The sequence below is a fragment of the Pelobates fuscus genome, chromosome 3, assembly GCF_036172605.1.
Source record: "Pelobates fuscus isolate aPelFus1 chromosome 3, aPelFus1.pri, whole genome shotgun sequence".
NCBI classification, from domain to species: Eukaryota; Metazoa; Chordata; class Amphibia; order Anura; family Pelobatidae; genus Pelobates; species Pelobates fuscus.
Window position 1 is genome coordinate 337103893 of NC_086319.1, and position 21772 is coordinate 337125664.

General features: G+C 35.2%; 1 protein-coding gene across 1 annotated transcript in view; it reads left to right on the forward strand.

Annotated features, from left to right (window-relative positions):
- Positions 1-21772, forward strand: part of UNC13C (unc-13 homolog C) — a 507695-nt gene that overhangs the window by 197476 nt on the left and 288447 nt on the right. Inside the window, exons 15-18 of the mRNA XM_063449078.1 lie at positions 3440-3590; positions 5759-5827; positions 8467-8556; positions 10904-11032. Of these exons, the coding sequence (XP_063305148.1) occupies positions 3440-3590; positions 5759-5827; positions 8467-8556; positions 10904-11032 (439 nt within the window). The remainder of the gene's footprint in view (positions 1-3439; positions 3591-5758; positions 5828-8466; positions 8557-10903; positions 11033-21772) is intronic.

The following is a 21772-nucleotide window of genomic DNA, read 5'->3' on the forward strand; positions in this document are numbered from 1 at the left end:
CAACGTGTCCTCCTGCGACACATTCGCCCCAGAGGTTAGTTGGTAGAAAAGAAGTAAGAAAGAGTGAAGGAGTAAAATAAGGCGTACTTGGCGTTAGCAGTAAAAAGAACCCTTTTGGCTGTTCCTACGTGGGTCAGCCTATTTCACCCTCCAGCGAATAAGTAATGGATTTGATTGTACCGAGTGAGGCACCCAGTTCCCTTGGGGTTATTCCAGGTATAGCTTTTGAGCTAGCTGCACCCTGCAAAGGCGAATCTATGAACATAACCTAACAACTGTGTTCATCCTCTCTCGACACATTGGTAAACAAAGAATAACCATATAAAAACCATATAAAAACTGACATAACCAAACAGAAGAGGCATTTCCCCTCCCGAAGAATCCTTTTGTTTGTTTTTTTCTTCCCCCTCTTACTTCAGCCATAGCGCCCTCTTCCCCTATGTACCATATCCCCCCCGTATCTGCCCATCAGTGGGTCTGCTTGCTAAGGTTGGGTAAATCTATATTGGAGGGCCATCTCCTGGGTTCCACCTAATTGACCTAAGCCTAATCGTTTAACATGAACCCCCCATTTTATTTTCCTGTCGGCTCACCTCCCCCTCTCCAGAGCCAGATCTGAGGCAAGTTCAGTCTCCTTATTGCCCCGGGCTCCCACCCTTTCTTTGCAGTGAGTTTACCTGCTCCAGGGTGATCCTCGGGTATAGTCCACACTTTTGCTGGGATGGTGGGACTTTGCATCCTGGAGACCTGAACCGGAGCTTTCGGGATGTGGAGCATCCACTCGCTGGACGCATGACTCCCCTACTCTTGTTGTTGTGGCAACATGGAGTGATCCTGGCCTGTTCTGCACACAGGGAAACGCATCAGGGGGTATGTCCAACTTATGCAGAAGCTGGTTCCCTTCTTCTGGACTGTATATGGGAGTGGTTTGCCCATTTCGGAGTATTAGCAGTTTGGTGGGAAAACCCCATCTATATTGTATTTGGTGCTTTCTGAGGGCTCCGGTCACTGCTGTGAAGCTCCATTTCTGAGCCAAAGTGGAGGGTGAAATGTCGGCAAAAATTTGTACCTCTGGGACATCTGGACATAGGCTCCGAAAGAGGCCTGTTGCGTACGACTGCAGGTCACTCATGTGCATTGATTCCAGAATCCATCCCAAACTCAAATTATTCTGGCGGGACCGGTCTTCAAGGTCTGTTAACTTGGCTTTGTGCGAGGCTAAACGGGACTCCATCTGTTGCAGTTGTGCTGATAAGGTATTGTATGCTTCTGCTTGCTCATCTGCTCTGCTCTCTAGATGCACTGTCCTGTCCCCAATTTCCTGGACATCTTTCTGTCTGACGGAGATGGAAACCTGGAACTGGGAAATCACCTGTGCCGATTGGGCGTCCAGCATTGATTGGAGCAGGGTTGTAGTTGACTGGCTCTCTCTAGATTGAATGTTAGAGAGTATGGAGCCTGAGTCGTGGCTCTCTTCTGACTCCAGCTCGCCATCTTCTAGGCCTTCCTGCAGGATCAGTACTTTTACCTGCTTCTTTGCGGCGAAGAAGGCAAATTTGTCTCCCTTCTGCTTATTTTTGTGGTGGGACATGGAGTAGCGAGTGATGCCACGGTTTATTTTTTAGTTTAGTTTCCGGTGCTTTTTGTGTCGAGTTAGGGTCACTATACAGTCCACCTGGTAAGGACCTCTCAAATCAAGTAGTCATTCCTCACGACGCTCGGCTCTGCTCCCCAGAACCACAATTATTAAGGTGAATTAACAGGTTCATGCCAACAGATCTGGCCTTCAGCCTCTAACATTTATATATATATGGATGAAAATAAGGAATTTCAGAATGCAATGCTAAGATTACCATTGTATCTCCAAATACAGTATATAGGAATGGATGAACCTTATTAGAAATAGTTTAAACAAGAAAACAATAACAGCTATAACTATATGACAACCATTACCAGATTGATCAGACATCCCAGTACTGCATTAAATATAATAGCTACATTATTTGTTCATCGCAGTGTCCATTTAGGAGAAAGATAACCACTCTAGCATCATAGATTGACCAGAATAAATACATTCAGAATGATTAACATTAGACAAAGGACAAAACCATCCTAAGGGTATTGTCATAATGTATGTTAAGTAGAAGTGTTGGAGATATACATTGTGTCCTGAACGCATAAATATCGCTGTAGGAAGCATTATATCATTTGGTTCCCTCAGAACCTACATCTACTCAAAACTAATTATCATCAGACAAAACCTAATCACGTTTAAGTCAATGATGTAAAAATTACATCAATTTTTTTTTTATCAATGTTTAAAATTTGACAGCAAAGTTAGAATCTGGATGACAATATTTAAAATCTGATACAACACAGGGCTGCTTCAGTCATATCACCAATTTATTAAATGTTAATGAAACTGTGAAACGTTTACAGTATTGTGATGCTCAATGTATATGCCTATTCTGAGAACTATACAAAAAAGATCTGTTCATTCCTAAGAAAATGTGAGAAAATGATTTTTTATTGACAGCATCTCTGAATAATCTGAATGTGTAATAATAGTTATAAGTATTAACTAAAATGAAATATCACATTCCCCTACAGGAGACAAGCTACTTAAAATTAAAGAATACTATAGGGCAAAGGTGCCCAAAAGGTAGATCCCAGATCTTTTAAAACTACAGTTTCTATGATGCTTTGTTATACTAAAGCCATTCTAAGGACATGTAAAGGACCATAGGAGTTGCAACTCTATGGGGAAAGTTCAGTGCTCCCATGCAGAGCATAGTGACTCTAAATATCAATGCTGTGTTGTGCAGAACTAACTCAGTAAGCACCTTTAGTGGCCATCTGAATGACTGCCTAAGGAGCAATGTAAGCACTGCCATTGTAGGCAATATTCTGAAAACATGATGGACTATAGGGGCTACTGGATTTTCTTAAACTACTGTAAAATATTTCAAGGGAATCACTTCTAAAATCCACTTATAGCTTGGTTACTGAGATTGAAAGGAAGACTCTGTGGCTTGATGATTAGACCTCAATCGCCGATTGTGCCTTGGTTTGTACCAGTTCTTCAAAGATTTATGGCCCAACACTTTAAAACAATTGAGAGACCCTAGTTAAACTATATATTATTTATCAATGAAATATTTCAACCATATGAGCCTCAAAATGAATAACAGATGCATTCATTGACTATTATGGATATATTCTGCAATTTTTATACACATCGCGCATTTACAAAATATACTGTAATCTTCCATCCCAACACTTGAGAATGTGACATCCATTTAAATTGTAAAAGTCTATATGTTATTTTTGTTTCAGTATCTCTAAAATAAGAATAAATTGGTTTCCTGTCTTATATACATTTTTGTAATTTTTCTGTTAAAATGCTATAATAATTCTTTTTTTTTTTTTTTTACTTTAGGCACTTTTCCTGCTTGTCTTCCAAATATATGTGCCCTGGTGTTCCAGCTGTTATGAGTACCTTACTGGCAAATATAAATGCTTTCTATGCTCACACAACCGTATCGACGAATGTATCTGCTTCTGACCGTTTTGCTGCTACAAATTTTGGTGTAAGTTTTTATTCTGAATATAAATGTGTTAAACCATCACAAGTGCTATTTATATATATATATATATATATAATAGATTTGCATTTAATTAATTACAGTTAAAGGTGCTATAATGTTTGTAAATGTGTATTAGTTCCGTGTAAAGTATTTAACATTCCATTTAATAAATGTAACCCTTTTAGAACCATAGTACCATAGTTAGTGAAAACACATGTCAATAAATGAGTCTCAATATATTGTGCATCCTGAACCCATCCTATACTTGACTTACATTTTAAAGCAATTTTTGATTTTACACAGTAGTGAAATGCATCTCATATCTAAAACTATAAATAGTTTTGTGTATAACAGTTTGTCTATGCCAAATACATAAATGCATTACAGCTGATGAATTCGGAACACTGCATAAGTAGGTGATATTTATGTAGGTATCTGCTGCAAAGCTTTGTGGGATTTTTATTCTGGCATTATCTGTCCTCTGGCTGTTCAGTTTCCTGTCTCAGCTTTTTGTAATCATTTAGAGATTTTCATCTCCTTCACAAACATTGACAAATCCATCGGCAAGTTACAACTATATTTATCCAACTGTTACAGCCATCTGCAGATATATATTGTCTTCTAGAGGGAGATTATCCTTACATTTGTTTGGGTTATTTTTAAAGAAAAAAGGGGGCATTTATACAATATCTCTATGTCCACTGCCTCACCTGTTACATTGTGTTAGATACATTTCAGAAATAAATTACTTGTTAACTCCACTACAGACTGCTGTTTTTGCTTTTCATTGCCATGTTTTGAAAAAGCCTAGAGCTGTGATGGCAACACGGGAAAAGTAGTCTATAGACCTCAGTGCTCCAAGTTTGTAATCATTGCTTTGTGCTCTGATCATAGACGGGATAATACAGTCATAACAATCTAATCTTATGCGTTCTTTCTTGAAATGGAATGTCCCAATTATTTTGAGACATAAGAACAGACGATGATTGATCAACAGGGCATTCCAGACTGGTCATCAGGGTCCAAATTATTATGAGATCAGAAAATGTCACTGAGGCTTAAGGGCTTTACTGCATAGAATTATTTCTTATATGTATTACTCTGTTTTGAAGTAAAACCTCCATTTATTGAGATATATATGCCATATCAATCAGTGAAATTAAAAATATACAACAAGGATACGCATCGGGTGCTCAGTTGGTCGAACCTTAGTTCACATGAACCTATACTATTTGTGTAAGCAAATCTAGCATATCTTTCGAGTAGAGCAGTTGACAGTAAGTTATTGTGTCTCTTTAAGAAAAACAGCAACTGACTTTTATAAGGTTCCTTGTAGATTAGTCAGTACATTGTGTTTGCATTTGTTTATACATTCAATCATACATACATTCTCTTGATGTATCTTACAGTGGTATTCACAAATTTCTGAATCGCTGGAAATTCAAATTTTAGAACAGAATAGCTGAGTCAGAATAATTCTCCTAATCAGCAATGTTTGCAGTTCAGGTATTTTGTTGTAAAATTTGAATAATACTTTCCACTCACTTATAATTTCCCACAAAGCACACTTTAGTGTCTAATAAATTATATATGAAGGTCAATATTTTGATCACTCTTTTGAATATAATTTAAATACAGTTAAGTTGTCTTACTTATAGAAATATTTATGCACATCATGTTAGTATGTGAAACAAACGTATTCTAGACTTGTCTAGATTTATGCACGAAAAAAAAAAAAAAAAACAACTATAAGGAAAATAAATTATTCAGGAAGGACTAATTTCAGCCATATGGCAGTTTCCAAACAGATTTGGAAAAATTAATCAGATGAACCAAAAAGGACAGTCTTGGACCAATCAGGTTATGGATATATATTTATAATGTATGTTATTTGTTTTACTTCTCACTTGATCTGTGAGTAAAATCAACATTTTGTGTCTGTCACCTATCCATCAATCACCCTTTTGACACCATGGGTGTAATTTTGAATCACAAATCAAAATGAACATGCTCGTCCATTGAGCCATTTCTGTGGATCATGATCTGGCTACTCTTCAGTTCGGAGTTTGGAAATTCATATGATCACATGAGCAGCCCAAATCTAGATGACTTGAAGTTCGCAACTAAGGAAATCTCAAAGTCTAATGAATTCTGCTTTGTTTTTGATACAGAGAGAAAAGTTTATAAAGCTGCTGGACCAATTACACAATTCTCTGAGGATCGACCTTTCTAAATACAGAGTAAGTATCTTAAAGTCTTTATGGGGAAAAAAAAAAGTAATTCTGATGCACAGTGTTGATTGTGAAGCAACATACTGATTACATACTGATTACATGCTTTATAGAACCACTTTTACATTAACATTATACCTGTAGCAAAGTCCTCCATAAAAGTATGTTTCACTGTGAGTTAAAGTCATCCCATAGCAGTTCAATGTTCCATCAATTGTATTTATTAAAAACATAGGGTTTATCTGTTGATAGGTTTCATTAAGTAGACACGTAAATGTCAACATAGGGTTTATCTGTTGATAGGTTTCATTAGGTAGACACGTAAATGTCACCAACACTTGACTTGCAATTATAGTTGTAGAACTGTATTTTGTCAATTTAAACAAGTATGCATACATATAATAATTAATTATAAAACATGATGAATCAGAAGTGGTTCCTTTTGTTTGAGGAGTGCTTGGCTGTTCTATTGAATTACGCTTGATAAAAAGCAACTGGCAATTTAAATGTACAATAGGTTAAGCACGTTATTTAAAAATTTACATTAAAATAGAACAGTGTTAAATATATGTCATATTTCCTGAAGTGGTTCCTTTGGTTGAATTGGCATATTGTCTTGTGTAATTGTATGTCTGCCTGCCTTCGTGTTTATCCATAATACTATTCTCTGATTGTAAATAATCTGTCATATTTTACATATGTTTGTCTAAAAATGCTTTATTTCTATAGACTCTGTGTACTGTATTCACAGGTGCATGCTCAGGTTACTATGTATATGTGTACGTGTGTTTGCTAATAAAGTCCTAGAATTATAAGAATAATACGTTTCGATATTAGGAGACAAATTTTAAAGAATTAAGAATGTATTTGTTGGCACACAGTATTATAAAGAGTATTGTGATTTACAGTATCTTAGAACTTTTGTCAATAGAAAATATTTAATATATTCTGAAAAGGGGCACTCCCTGATCTGGCAAGGAGATCAATAGATCTTCCTGCTCAACTCAGCCCTTTATCCCCTCACTAACTTGAAGGAGTATTGAGGTCTGCACCAATATTGAGCCCTCTTAGAGCCAGAACTTGAGCTCTGGGCCCAATGTTTCATCTCAGTTCCTAGGGGCCTGCCTAAGCCACCTTCTGGATAATCTCTGGTACCATGTTTGTAACCTAAAGACCTTTCAGTGTGCTATCTTACCTATATCTATATCTTTATCACTCTCCTCCCTACAATTACATTTCTAATCGTTGGTCAGTGCAAACTCAAGGTCTGATATCTATCCAGTTACAAACACTACTGAAATTAGACTGCATGGTGTCTTTGGACAAAATCATATTGGATTTTGTTGTTCATTTGTAATAGTATATTTTCTCCCCACTAAAATTGCTGTATCAAAAAAACACAGTAACCACAGCGATTGTGAGTAAGAAGAAGTCTTGGAACTAACTATGTTAACTTTATCAGGGTTATTTACTAGACACCTGATTGTGTCTGAATGGACCGAATTTGGTTGGAATGGATAGATTCTGGAACAGATATGGCAATTCTCATAGAAACATAGAATGTGATGGCAGATAAGAACCGTTCGGCCCATCTAGTCTGCCCAATTTTCTAAATACTTTCATTAGTCCCTGGCCTTATCTTATAGTTAGGAAAGCCTTATGCCTATCCCACGGATGCTTAAACTCCTTTACTGTGTTAACCTCTACCACTTCAGCTGGAAGGCTATTCCATGCATCCACTACCCTCTCAGTAAAGTAAAACTTCCTCATATTTACTAACTCCAATTCCTGTCAAATTTGAGTCATGTTTGGTGTCAGGTTTAAAATCAGTGCTTTTCAAATCCAAACCCTATACAAAGTATAGGATTCATAGTACATAGCACTGAATTTAAATTTAATTGGGAATAAATTAATCCAGCTGGATGCACATTTACAAATTATCATTCCACTTCCATAGGCATCAGGTGGGGCTTTAAATTTTATAATACAGGGTGCACAGATCACAATCCTTCATCATGCTCCTACCCATGCCAGTGGTTGGGACTATTAAAAAAATGCAGTAAGCAGAGGGGTGCAGACTAGTGTCCCTAATGTCCTCAGCCTCGTGTCCCTTTCAAACCACCCATTGTCCACCCTCAAACAATTGTGGCCAATCTCATCTCCCAGTAACCCCTCTCAAGTTAACTAGGAGTCCCCAGGCCTCTAGACACCCCTCAATAAAAATGTGTGTGCATACCCACACTATTATAATAGTAAGGGAAGTGCAAAATAATGTTGTACCTGTGGAGAAAAAAATATTTTACATCTTCTTTAATCTTACATCTTCTTTTCTTCAGACCCACAAAAGACCCCCACATAATTCCCTACATTACTATAAAAAAGACCTGATTTGTATCTATTATAGCAGCTTAAATTTTTTTTTTTCTAATGTTTTATTTATACTAAATAATGAGTCTCAGAGTTGCAGAAGGAAGTCCTTCAAGCTGTCCTTTACAAACCAATTATAATCTGTATGGAGATACTAAACAAGTCAGCATAAAATGGCAGTTAAACTAATACATATATATATAAAAAAATGCAAAATTGAAGAAAAAAATAGTCTTTGTCCTCAATAGTTAAAGTTATGATATATTTATCTTTTGTAACAGGATAACTTTCCAGCTTCAAACCCTGAAAGGCTCCAGGACTTGAAGTCAACTGTTGACCTACTAACAAGCATCACCTTCTTCCGTATGAAGGTACTCTCTGGTTCTTTACCTTTCTTAAACCACTACAACTCTGTCCAACCTCAAATACATATATAGTTCACCAATACTCTGTGGTTCTACCCCACTGCTGATAATATAAGCTAATTTACATGTATTTTGTACATTTAAGCATAGCGTTTTCTGCACAGGTGACATTACGAAAATATATGTGTTAAACACATATTCAGGGCTTTAGTGGTATTTTTAAGCTATAATGTACTGCATTTAATTGAGTGCTACCTATTCATATAGAATAATATTTTTTTTAAAGAACAATGTGAAGTAAAAAGAGTAAAAAATGAGAATATATACCTTTCACAGTCAAATGCAGTGGTTTTGTTGCCAGACCGGACGTATTTAGGTTTTTAGGCTAGTTTGATAGCTGGTAGAAAGGAAAGAGGCAAAATATGAACATGTACTTTTGTGCTAAGGTCACAATGTAAATACGGAGTAGGTGTAAATAAGGAAGTGAAAAACTAAAATAGGGAAAGGTAAAGCAGGTGTGCTGGGAAAAGGATATTGGTAACTTGGCACAGATATAACAGATGGGGGGTAAAACAAAACATGTTTTAGTTAGATAAAGATAGGATGATACACTGATAATGTGAGGCAGAAATAATCGGTGGGGGGTAAAGATATAAGGAGCTTAGAAGCACAGTCTAAGGTACTCAAGTAAAATATTGACAGAGAAAGGCAGAGATAAAATAGAAAACAGCCCTGAGGCAGAAACAAGGTGAGAAAAATACTGAGAGACACACCTAAAGGTTATAGCATTGTAATATAACTAAGATACTTACTTAGATAGACAAAGAAAAAAAAAACACAAGAGGCACCTGGACAGAAATTAAGATAAATTGGAAAAGAAATACTAAGACACATCATGGGAAAGGAGGAGGTACGGTAACTTGTAAGGAAAAGACTGAGAAAAACATATTTGTGAGGAACCAAAGCTGAAGAGAGAAAGCAGGATGGATTAAATATCCAGAGACTGACACAGAGAGAGACAGAGATAACATGGAACAGATATTGAGAGACAGAGACACGAATAAGGTGGAACAAAGCTTGACAGATGGATTGAAAATAAAAACAAACACCAAAACAAGGTGAACAAACCCTAGAAGAGAGAGATAAGATACAGAAAGACACTGATGTAATACAGCAAGACAGAAAATGGTGTGTTTTATCGTGGCTTTCCTCATATAGTAGATACACTTTTATTTATTAATATTTTCCCACTTTAACCTACTGTAGAAAGGAAAGAGGCAAAATATGAACTTGTACTTTTGTGCGAATGTCACATTGTAAATACAGAGTAGGTCAAATATAAGGAGTTGAAATGCAACAATAGGGAAATGTAAAGCGGTTGTGCTTGAAAAAGGGCGTTGGTGACTTGGCACAGATAAAACAGAATGGAGGTAAAGAATGGATAGAAAAATGATTGAGTTAGACAAAAAGATACTGATCCATTGATAACGGGAGACAAAAATAAAGAGTACACAGGCTGCTTTAATTAGAGCCCCCATCGTGGGCTACTTACTCCCTATTGCTCTTAGAGGCCTTACAATATCATAGACAAGTTGTGTTAGGCACCTTTATTTCTTGTTTACGACCATGTAACTCTTATATTATAAAAGCAGAACAATTTATGAGATTTGACTTCACTCTGTAATCCAGGCAATGTTGACGCCAATTTTGAATGCTACTGTACTGTTATTCCTCTCTTAAAATGTACAAATAAAGATTGTCAAAAAAAAAAAAAAGAAATGAAGAGTTACTCAGAGTAAAGATACAAGGAGCTTAGGAACATAGTCTAAGATAATAAAGTACTGAAGGGAAAAAAATAAATAGTTAATGACTGGATACTATTTGTGAAATACCACAATGTCTAACATGCACCATCATGTTAGGCATTGTCAAGCTATAGACTTAATCTGGTATTAGCTGATGTACAAACATCCCACCCAAATCTAATGCAGAGGCCATCTTGTAGAAGGTGGAAGCAAGTTTCTGATTGATATATCTTTTAATCTGTTCATCTGTTGGCTGTTACACCAGCATAACAAATCGCTTAAATGACATAAAACTTAAAAAAAAACTGAAAATGAACTTGTCATTCATAAGCTTGGTGGATGACATCTTCACTTTAATTAATACTTTCAAATAATAAAATGAATGCATACCTTACATCCATACATTCTGGCTTTAATTAGAAAATGTGTGGGTGTATTATTTTTTTCTCACGGCAAATTACAGTTTCTGACATTTCGTATTGATTGAAAATGCACAGAATGTTGTAAGTTATTTCAGACTCTTTTTTTTTTTTTCCTTTCAATATTAGGTTTTGGAACTCCAGAGTCCCCCGAGAGCAAGTATGGTTGTGAAGGACTGTGTCCGAGCTTGTTTAGACTCAACGTACAAATATATATTTGTCAACTGTCACGATCTTTACACACAGTTATTAGATCAGGTAAGATTACTTCGTGACCTGTAGATTTTGTTTTCCAATGATAATCAAAGTATTATCACCATGCCTGGGAACCATGGTGTTTTAGTCCAGTGACCATAGTCTCTTTCACCTTAATGATTAAAACGTCATTCAAAATATAAAATATCGCTAGACCTTATTGCTTTATTACATGTGAACGTTATTGTATTTTCCTTTTTATATCCTTTGACAGAATAATTAGCACGTGGAGTTGTAGGTCATGTTTGAGATCATGTGGCATATTGCAATCTTTTCACACAAGATATGAGATATAAGTGGTATTGGTAAATACTATGTATACCGTATAATGAAGTATTCTGTAGTGTCTAAGAATTTCATTCAAACAGCTCTATTAGTGTATTGCATTAATATGATGTCTCATCTATTTGTTTGGAGCAATTATCTCTTCATACATTGAAGAACTTTGTAATGAAATGTGAATGGATGTTTTAATTCCACCGAGCATGTGCTCTCCCTGTATCTTCATGGCACCAACAGATGTGAGGACCGCTGGAGAGTAAAACATAGGAAATGTGACAAAATCAATTGCACAATTTTGCTTTGATCTTGTAGGCTAGAGATACTCAATGTATCTCTAGCCTACCAATGCCAAATGTTAGGTCCACAGATGTTTTAGGACTACAGTGTATAAAATGTTTTGCCATTCAAAAGGCTAGCAGAGCACCACGTCGTTATACAACATTTGGATTCTACCCTTTTTGGCACACCTGTTCTCGGACATATAATAGTGAAAATAAAAATTTTATGCTTACAAAATGTGAGCTGGCTTATATTTTCCTTTCTGTTTTTGACTATTGTACAACTTAAAACAAACGGACTTGCTATATTGCGTTACATTACTTTAGGTAATTAGTAAGGTCCCAATTCCATTCTTTAAACTGATAGCCGACTTGGCAGGTTTCACATTTTCAGAAGTTTCATCTACTGAGTGGATAAAAGCTGATGAACTGAATGCCACAACAGTTTGTTAAATTATGTGTTTTGTTACCACTGTTAGTCCTTTGTAACACATTAATTGTTGTTGTATACACACAAAGTATCTGTCGTTTTTCTAACATCCATGGAAACTTCCATAGTTACTTTTGCAGGTGTTTTCATTGTTTCTCCGCAAGTTTACATCTCACTTGGTTGTGGTTGTGTAGGAAGGAACCAAGTAATTTACAATAGTCATTTAGACTATCAGTCATTAGTAAATTTAAGCTTTACACGGGGATAACTAAAATAGCAATATTAGTACTAATAATAATATACAGACTTTGGCTTAGGAAAGGGTGTTTAGTTTTATTTTGGTAATATTGTAATTCCCTTGGTTATTATTAACATTTATATAATACAAACAAATTATTTGTGCAATGACCGCAAAGTGGCAAGAAATAAAAGATTTAGACGGCACGGCTTCCAATCTAGACATATTTGCATGATGTTGTCCCTGTGTTTTCCTGTAAAATGTCAACAAAGTTCAAAGTGAGATATCATTTGACGATAAACCGATAACAAGGTAATTACTAGTCTAGACAAAATGGATGTTGTTTGTAAACAACATTTCTAGTTGCATTTGTGTTTGAAAATACAGAGAATTGCAGGCAAAAGGATAATAAGGATCAGCATCCCCACCAGTGGCGTACACACAGTCAATGGGGCCCCAGTGCGAAACTGATCAGTGGTCCCCCTCAAAATCCCTCTGACAATACCCCTGACAATCCGGCCGGGCCCCCTGCAATGACGGGCTCGGTCGCAGCTGCGACCCTGTCTGCCACTGATCCTTACTATTAATAATGTATAGTCACCATGAGTAATATGTATATATAATTATTATGGGAAAAGGCAAATATTGTGATGTGTAAAAAAAAAAAACAATTACATTTTCCTACTAGTTTAGATTTAGAACTTTGCCTCTGAATTGCCATTTAACCCCAAGTATTACTGGTAGATAGAATATTGGTTGGATATTGACCGAACATCAGATACAAATTAACTGTATTTATGATTGGAATCTTAAACAATTTAACTGTTTAATGGCTATTGCAATGTCCGCTGCTTCATTGTTAAATGACAGAGGTGTATATAAAATAGTGCAATTGGCTAATCTCATAGATGTTTTTTGGGACATACTCAGAATAATTAAATGTCAATATAACATTTTACATGCTATAAAGACAATAATGCACAGCCAGTATGCTGCCTAGCAAAACATATAGACAGAGAAAGTTGTGAAGTATCCAATATCGTAGCTGAATGCATTAGTTTAAAGGATAAAAAGGAAAAGCAATTTAGCACTCGCTCAATAGCAGGAGAGCGAAAAATCCTCAATGCATTGTAGTAATATGTAACATCAAGCAAATAAATGGGCTGAATGCTTTGCTGAATGAAATAAATACCACAGTATTCTCCTGTGATCAACATCACATATCCACCGAGACATTTTACAAAATGAGGCAAAAAGTCAAGTTTTTTTTTTTTTTTTTCTGTTAATATATGCCTGCAAGTAAAATGAAATAAATGTTAAGTGTGAAAAAGAGCACCCATGTAAAAAAGCATTACTAGTTGCCTAGGAACTAATGAATCAATTGAAGCATGTCAACACAGCTTAGTGCTCCAGACATAATATTGATATACAACCACAGATTGTAAAGTTCATTAAAATATGTTAATTGAGCAAATCTTCAGTGTTCAGAATAAGATTACATGATGAATATTTATACGACATACCTTTAAATTCCTGAGACACTAAAATCAGGTCAAGGAGACTTGAGAGCTTGTTCGTAAAATGTAGTTTCTTAATGACAGGAAACCCAACAGACCATTTTTATTTTATTTAATTAATTTATTTATATTGTTATCTGCTAAGAAAGCATGGATTTATATCTGTAGCGATCTTTTAACCGGAACTTCCAATGACTGTTAATATTATGATGAATCCATGCCATTGCATTTACGCAACTCCGGCAACGAATGCCTTATGACGGCTCCTTGTCAATCATTGTTATAAGCTCAGGCCCTTTGCACATTGCAGTTAGAGAACCATAATGAGAAAAAGAGATACAGAAACAACATTTCTGGGCCCCCGTTGATGCATTGAGTGCCTTGGCTGTACCTCAAAAATACTGACTAAATCTTTAATATATTTTTAAAAGAAAATGAAGCACTGCATGAAAAATAAGACTTAAACGAGTGTTCCTTCCTGAGAAGTGATGGTTTTTCTCATAATACAGTTAGCTAAGCCAGTGATTATCCCACTTGCATACAGACAGTGATGAAAAACCCAGTCTAATGCAGAAGGTTAAGTAACTCTGCTACACTGCTCTACCAAGTGATGGATAGAGAACGGTCCATTGTTTATCCTATTTCAGTTTGTGAGATACTCTACATTTATATTTCTTCGCATTTGCATGGACTCCATGAACATCAATAGTGTGTTAAGCAATTGATATACCATATCCAATATGAGATAGAAATGAATCCAGAGACAAGGTGCAAATAGATATAATCTATAGGTGAAAAGCTGCCACTCAAATAGGCTCACCCCAGTAAAGCCTAAGAAACAAAGGATAAGAACAAAAGGGGAGGGTGCAAATCCCCCCTAGTGAGGGCGCTAATCAATACTGACAAGTACGTAAATATATAGAAGTATCAAAATTTATTACCATAGAAAGAATACAATGAAATAAAATACTGGGCAATATAAAACAGAGAGCCAACACCAACCACTGAGCTAGCAAATACAAAGATGAAACAAACAACCCTGGGTCGCGACTCCAAGGGCTGAATATACTTGCGGCTCCTATTACAATAGTGGTGATGAAGTCTCTGGACTGCAATGTGAAGGCTCAACGCGTTTCGTCCTGTGTTTTTCGGGACTTCCTCAGGAGCTGTGGATGCTGTAATATCTTCTCCGGATCTCTCTCTTCTTATACCTTCTGAATCTTCAATCTTCGCGCTAAAAACTGCCGTAGCGCATGCGCATACTGACATAGAGTTCCATGTAGCTACGGGTACCTCTAAGGACCAGTAGCTATCAGGAAGTCGCCAGTGCGCATGCGTGGCCAGTTCAAAGCGCACAAAACTTTATCGGCACTGAGTGTAGACACTACACAGCACGATCTAAGCTGTGAGTGACCAAAGCTCATTACATACATGCCCATAACGGTTGAAAAAACCTTGAATTATACCACAAATGTAACAAATGTATATAGACTTTAAAAAATTGGTAAATCTACAAAAAATATTAAATTAAAACATTCTAAAAAAACTTTTAAGTAATAATGTTGTATGTATTGTATATTTGTGGTAATCCTTACAATCTAGGCATATATTATATACCCCTTCCTAACACTGCTGATAAGGATGATTCAGTACAAAATATAACTATCTGGATATATTCCATCTTTGTATATAACCAAAAATAATGATAAATAAAAAAATAAAAAGATAATAATGGTAATCTTACAATCTAGATATAGGGATTGTGTACCCCTTCTTGTTATTACTAATACAATTAATTCCGTACAGCGTATATTTTTCAAGATACATTCCATCTTTTTATATGATCAATAAAATAATATAATGAAAATGATAACAATAATAACAACAATAGAATAATCGCAAACTCCATATTCATATTGTTCGTATATGTACTATATGAAAAAAGGAATGAAACAGATGGATTAGATAACATAAAAAAATGAAAATAAAAATATGTGAAAAAATAGATAAAATAAAAATAAAAATAAGAATAAGAATAAAAATAAAAATAAAAATAAAAATAAATATAGAGATAAAAATAAAAATAAATATAAAAATAAAAATAAGAATGAAAATAAAAAATAAAAAAATAAATAAAAAAATACAAATGATATACTATTCTTTACATGAAAGCCAGAATGTCTAGGTCGGTATTCAGACCTAAAGGGGTAGAGGACTTCATTTTATAGATCCATTCAGTCTCTTTTCTGGCCAAGGTCTTTATGGTATCCCCGCCTCTCAAATCTGGAACAACTAAATCAATACCGATACATACAAAACTATTAAGAGAAAAGACAGAACAACTATTGCAGTGACGAGGTACACTGTGTTTTTCACTTTTCTTCTTTATACCGTTAAGATGCTCTAACAGTCTCTCGTGCAGTTTGCGAATGGTCCGGCCTATATATTGTTTTCCACAATCGCATTCTAGCAAGTATACTACATTCTTACTACTACATGTTATGAAGTGTTTTATAGTGAATACTTCACTTGTAACAGTACTTTTGAAAGTAGTGATAATTCTTTTTTGAAACTTACAGGTACTGCAGTTTCCACACCTATGGAAACCATTTGGTTTTTTTCTCAAAAAAGTATTTTGTTTAGTTACTGGTACTGATTTTGGGAGCATACTTGGTGCTAGAATTGTCTTCAGACTGTCAGTCTTCTTATATACAATTTTAGGCTTCTTAGGTAATATTTTATGTAAATAGTTGTCTTGCAATAGAATCGACCAATACTTCCTAAGAACTTTATCCATTTTATTCGCTTTATTGTTGTACTTTGTGATAAAGGCCATATCAAAGGAGTTCTTCCCAGAATTAGTATTTTTTTGTTTTACTTTTATTATTTCTTCCCTTTTTTTAGTTTCAACTTCCTCTTGGCTCCTTACAAGTAATTCTTTGGGATAATTTCTATCCAGAAATATTTTATTAAGAACCTGGACCTGATCCCTAAAGTCCTTCTGGTGTGTACAGTTTTTGAACAACCTAGTTTGCTGGCTTTTAGGAATATTGCGTAGCCATACAGGATTGTGACAGCTTGAATATTCAATCAGGCTGTTGCAATCTGTAGGCTTAAAAAAAGTTTTGCTACAAATGATATTCCTCTCAATAAAAAAAGTTAAATCTAAAAAATTTATCTGATCATCTCCTATTTCTTGGGTGAAACTTAACCCATAATCATTGGAGTTGACATAAACCATGAAACTATTAAACGAATGTACATCCCCCTTCCAAATAATAAAAACATCGTCTATGTACCTTCTCCATAGCACCAGGTTTGCCCCAAATGGATTATCCTTCCAAATGCATCGTTCTTCCCAACTCGCCACAAAGATGTTAGCGTAGCTTGGGGCAAACCTGGTGCCCATGGCGGTACCACAGATCTGTAAATAATGAATACCTTCAAACCAAAATGAATTCCTATGTAAAATAAAATCAATGCATTGTAAAATAAATTCGCTCTGTTTTTTTTACATTTTTTCATCCTTATCTAGCACATCTTTTACAGCGGCTATCCCTTTAAGATGGTCTATAACCGTATATAATGAGGTAACATCTATGGTAACCCATAGGTAATCCTCCTTCCATTCCATTCCTTCCAATTCTCTTATCATTTGGGTTGAGTCTTTTACATAGGAGGCTGCTAGAGTCACATATTTTTGTAGATAGATATCCACATACTCTGAGATATTGCTTGTGAGGGAACCAATCCCACTGATTATGGGTCTCCCAGGGGGTCCTCTAGACATTTATGGATCTTAGGTAGTTGATAAAAAATAGCCAATTTTGGAAATTCAATATAGAGATATTCGAACTCCATTTTTGTTATTATTTTGTGTTCTAGTGCTTTGGATAGTATGGCATAAAGTTCTAATTTGAAAACATTATTTGGATTTTCTTTTAAGATCTTATAGGTCTTCACATCACTTAAAATCCTATTTGATTCTTTTAAGTATTTATCTCTATCCATAATTACAATTCCCCCCCCCCCCCCCTTGTCGGCTTGTTTGATGACAACTTCTAGTCTCGCCTTAAGGTTTTTTTATAGCTCTTTTCTCATTTGGGGGTAGATTTTCCTTCCCTTTTACACTTTTGAGTTTCTCAAAATCATTCAATACCATATTGCAAAAAACTGGAATATAGTCTCCTTTATCTCAATTAGGAAAGAATTTTGATTTTGTTTTTAAGTTAGAATTCTTTATAATAGGTTCATTTTTATCATCCTCAATACTTTCTTGGGATATATTCTCTGAATTAGTGGAAATAGTGGAATTAGACTTTATATTGTCTACACCTTTTCTTTCAAAAAAGCGCTTTACCGTTAACTTTCTGAAGAATCTCTGGATATCCATGAATAATTCAAAATGGTTAGGGTTTTTTGGGGGGGCAAATTTTAAACCTTTCCCTAATAATTTGATTTCGTCTTTTGTCAAATTATGTTTAGAGAGGTTAAAGATACCCACTTCTTTTTCATTCGGGACCTCAGATGTTAACATAGTGTTTAGCCCTCCTCTCGTTCCCCTGTTTCTATTCTTTGATCCATTAGGCGCCTTCTTTTTGGTGGGGTTGGTGTCTCTAGAGGTGCAAATCTGTTTTTGTGGACCCATAGATCTGTTTTTTTGAGGGGATGTCTTACATGGGCTAACTTCATTGGACTTTTTTGTGTGGCTCTCCTTCCTAAAAAAACATTACCATTAGTTGGTCTTAGATTACCATGTTCTAATTTTCTCCAAGTTGTATTGGAGTTGTCTGTTTTTTGAATATTTTGTTCTCTAATTTGTTTTTCTTTATAATTTCTACTTTGAATTTGTCTTCCGTGGTTACTGGTATAATTGTTATACTGAGATCTTCTATTATAACTAGAATTTCTCAATGTATTATGTTGAAACTTTTTCGATTGAAATTGAGATGGATTTTGTTTTTTATTATTCCAATCGTATTGAGATCCCTTTTCAAAATCCTCCTTATCTCTTTTTAACTTATTATCCTTCCTTGTGATAATAGTTTCTTCCAATTTATCTATTTTGGTTTTTAGTTGTAAGTTGTACTCTCTTACTGACTCCTCGCTGATTTCCTTATTGATATCAGCCTCCAATACACAAATCTCCTTCTCAGTCTCTGCTAGAGCTTTTGATTGATGTTCTAAAAGTAGCTCTATTAACTGGAAGGAACATTTTTCCAAAATCTCATTCCACCTAGACATGAACCTTTTATCCTCATGTCCGTATGCAGGGGGTTTGTTTATCCTCAGTCCCCTGGGGATAATACCCATCTTTAGATACTGTTGGAAGTATTTTACTTCCCACCACTTTTTTACTTCTTTCTCTGCTAATCTTTCCAGTTTATTAAAGAAAAAAGTGCTGTTATACTGTGGGTTTACATTTTTACCTAAAAAGATGTTTTCTGCTTTTTTATTCCTGGCCTCTCGCATGGAGGTGGTCATCATCCTGCAATAAGCCATGCTCACAAAAATTATACAGGCTTGAAGGTGTATATATGTGGACAAAAATTCTGATTGAGATAAAGGAGGGAAAAAAGGGAAAAACGAGATAAAAAATAAAAACCAAGTTAAATAAATCAGATCAATAGTAGTACTGTTTTGTGTATGTTTTTTATTTATTTTTTTATTTTTTATTTTCATTCTTATTTTTATTTTTATATTTATTTTTATTTTTATCTCTATATTTATTTTTATTTTTATTTTTATTTTTATTTATTTTTATTCTTATTCTTATTTTTATTTTTATTTTTATTTTTATTTTATCTATTTTTTCACATTTTTTTATTTTCATTTTTTTATGTTATCTAATCCATCTGTTTCATTCCTTTTTTCATATAGTACATATACGAACAATATGAATATGGAGATTGCGATTATTCTATTGTTGTTATTATTGTTATCATTTTCATTATATTATTTTATTGATCATATAAAAAGATGGAATGTATCTTGAAAAATATACGCTGTACGGAATTAATTGTATTAGTAATAACAAGAAGGGGTACACAATCCCTATATCTAGATTGTAAGATTACCATTATTATCTTTTTATTTTTTTATTTATCATTATTTTTGGTTATATACAAAGATGGAATATATCCAGATAGTTATATTTTGTACTGAATCATCCTTATCAGCAGTGTTAGGAAGGGGTATATAATATATGCCTAGATTGTAAGGATTACCACAAATATACAATACATACAACATTATTACTTAAAAGTTTTTTAGAATGTTTTAATTTAATATTTTTTGTAGATTTACCAATTTTTTAAAGTCTATATACATTTGTTACATTTGTGGTATAATTCAAGGTTTTTTCAACCGTTATGGGCATGTATGTAATGAGCTTTGGTCACTCACAGCTTAGATCGTGCTGTGTAGTGTCTACACTCAGTGCCGATAAAGTTTTGTGCGCTTTGAACTGGCCACGCATGCGCACTGGCGACTTCCTGATAGCTACTGGTCCTTAGAGGTACCCGTAGCTACATGGAACTCTATGTCAGTATGCGCATGCGCTACGGCAGTTTTTAGCGCGAAGATTGAAGATTCAGAAGGTATAAGAAGAGAGAGATCCGGAGAAGATATTACAGCATCCACAGCTCCTGAGGAAGTCCCGAAAAACACAGGACGAAACGCGTTGAGCCTTCACATTTCATTGATATACCATAAACAGTGAAAAATAAGCCTTGGTGTCTGAATAATCTAGATTTTATTAAAGACAGGAGGCGAATATTTGCATCATCCTATTTTACTGATACCTCCAGCAACAAACAAAGAGTTAATATACGGTAATAAAACAACCAATCAGAAAACCACACAGGTGTATAAAACCAATTACAAGACTCCCACTTCTTTGCTGATACCTCCAGGTGAGTTCTCTCTGGTTTGGAGTGCTCTCCTTTATACTTGTTCATACTTGTGCCTCAGTATTTCATTGCTTGTGTTTATCTGATTGGTACCTTCTGGGGCTGTAGCTGGGCTGCCACTGGAGTTTGCTTTCTGCTTGCTTAGCACTATGTGTGCCTATCACCACTCTGAAACCGCATGGTCTCCTTTCCTCCTCCGAGTATCTCTAGGGCTTCCCCTCTTGCCTCCTTGCCCTGCTACTTCCCCACGCATCTACTTAGACAGCAGTCCTTAAGCAAGAGCTGCTGCAGTCAATTCATACGTTCATACGTGTGCGCTTTTATGTGTGTTTCGGGTACAGTTGTGCAGTTGGAATTCTAGTAATCTTGCTCCTCCTTCTGCTGACCTGCCATGGCCTTATCGCTGTTATCTTGCTGAGATAACTTGGAATAATCCCAAGAACGATTACGCAAATATGAAACATTTTGTCTTGCTGTAAAATTATCCTCTTTATTAATTTGCTGGTTCGGAAATATTCTTATTGAAAGAAGGTGCAGGCATAAACCATGCAGGGTAATGGCATCTGGCTTCAATTACATATGCAATCTTCAGACATCAATGTGTTTTTTCTTTTTAAATAATGGAAAATGGTATCTCTTGACTCTTTGTCTCTTTATCCTGATGCTCTTACAACCATCTGTATGTCTTTCTATCATTTGTTGTGTGCTTGTATAAAAGTGCATTTTAGATCATTTATGGAACATAGGGTGTATGGTATATGTAGTTCAGCACTCGGCAGTAATTACATTCATGGAATAAAAATAATGGAACAATGAATGAAATGATCAATGTCACATAGTTGAATACTTAAAAAAAGTCATACTAAAGACTTAAGTCTGCCAAATTTAGCCTTTAACTCACCCGTATTACAGCTATTGTTCAAAACCCAAAACCCAACACAGCTTGCACCAATTTGAAAGAAGAAATCTTTCTTGTCTTCAAAATGGCAGTCAGATTTATTCTTGGATTAACAAGATGTTACCCTACATATCACCTATTATAACCTAATCTATTTGTCAATCAGAAATTCCAATGCTCAGGTTCCTT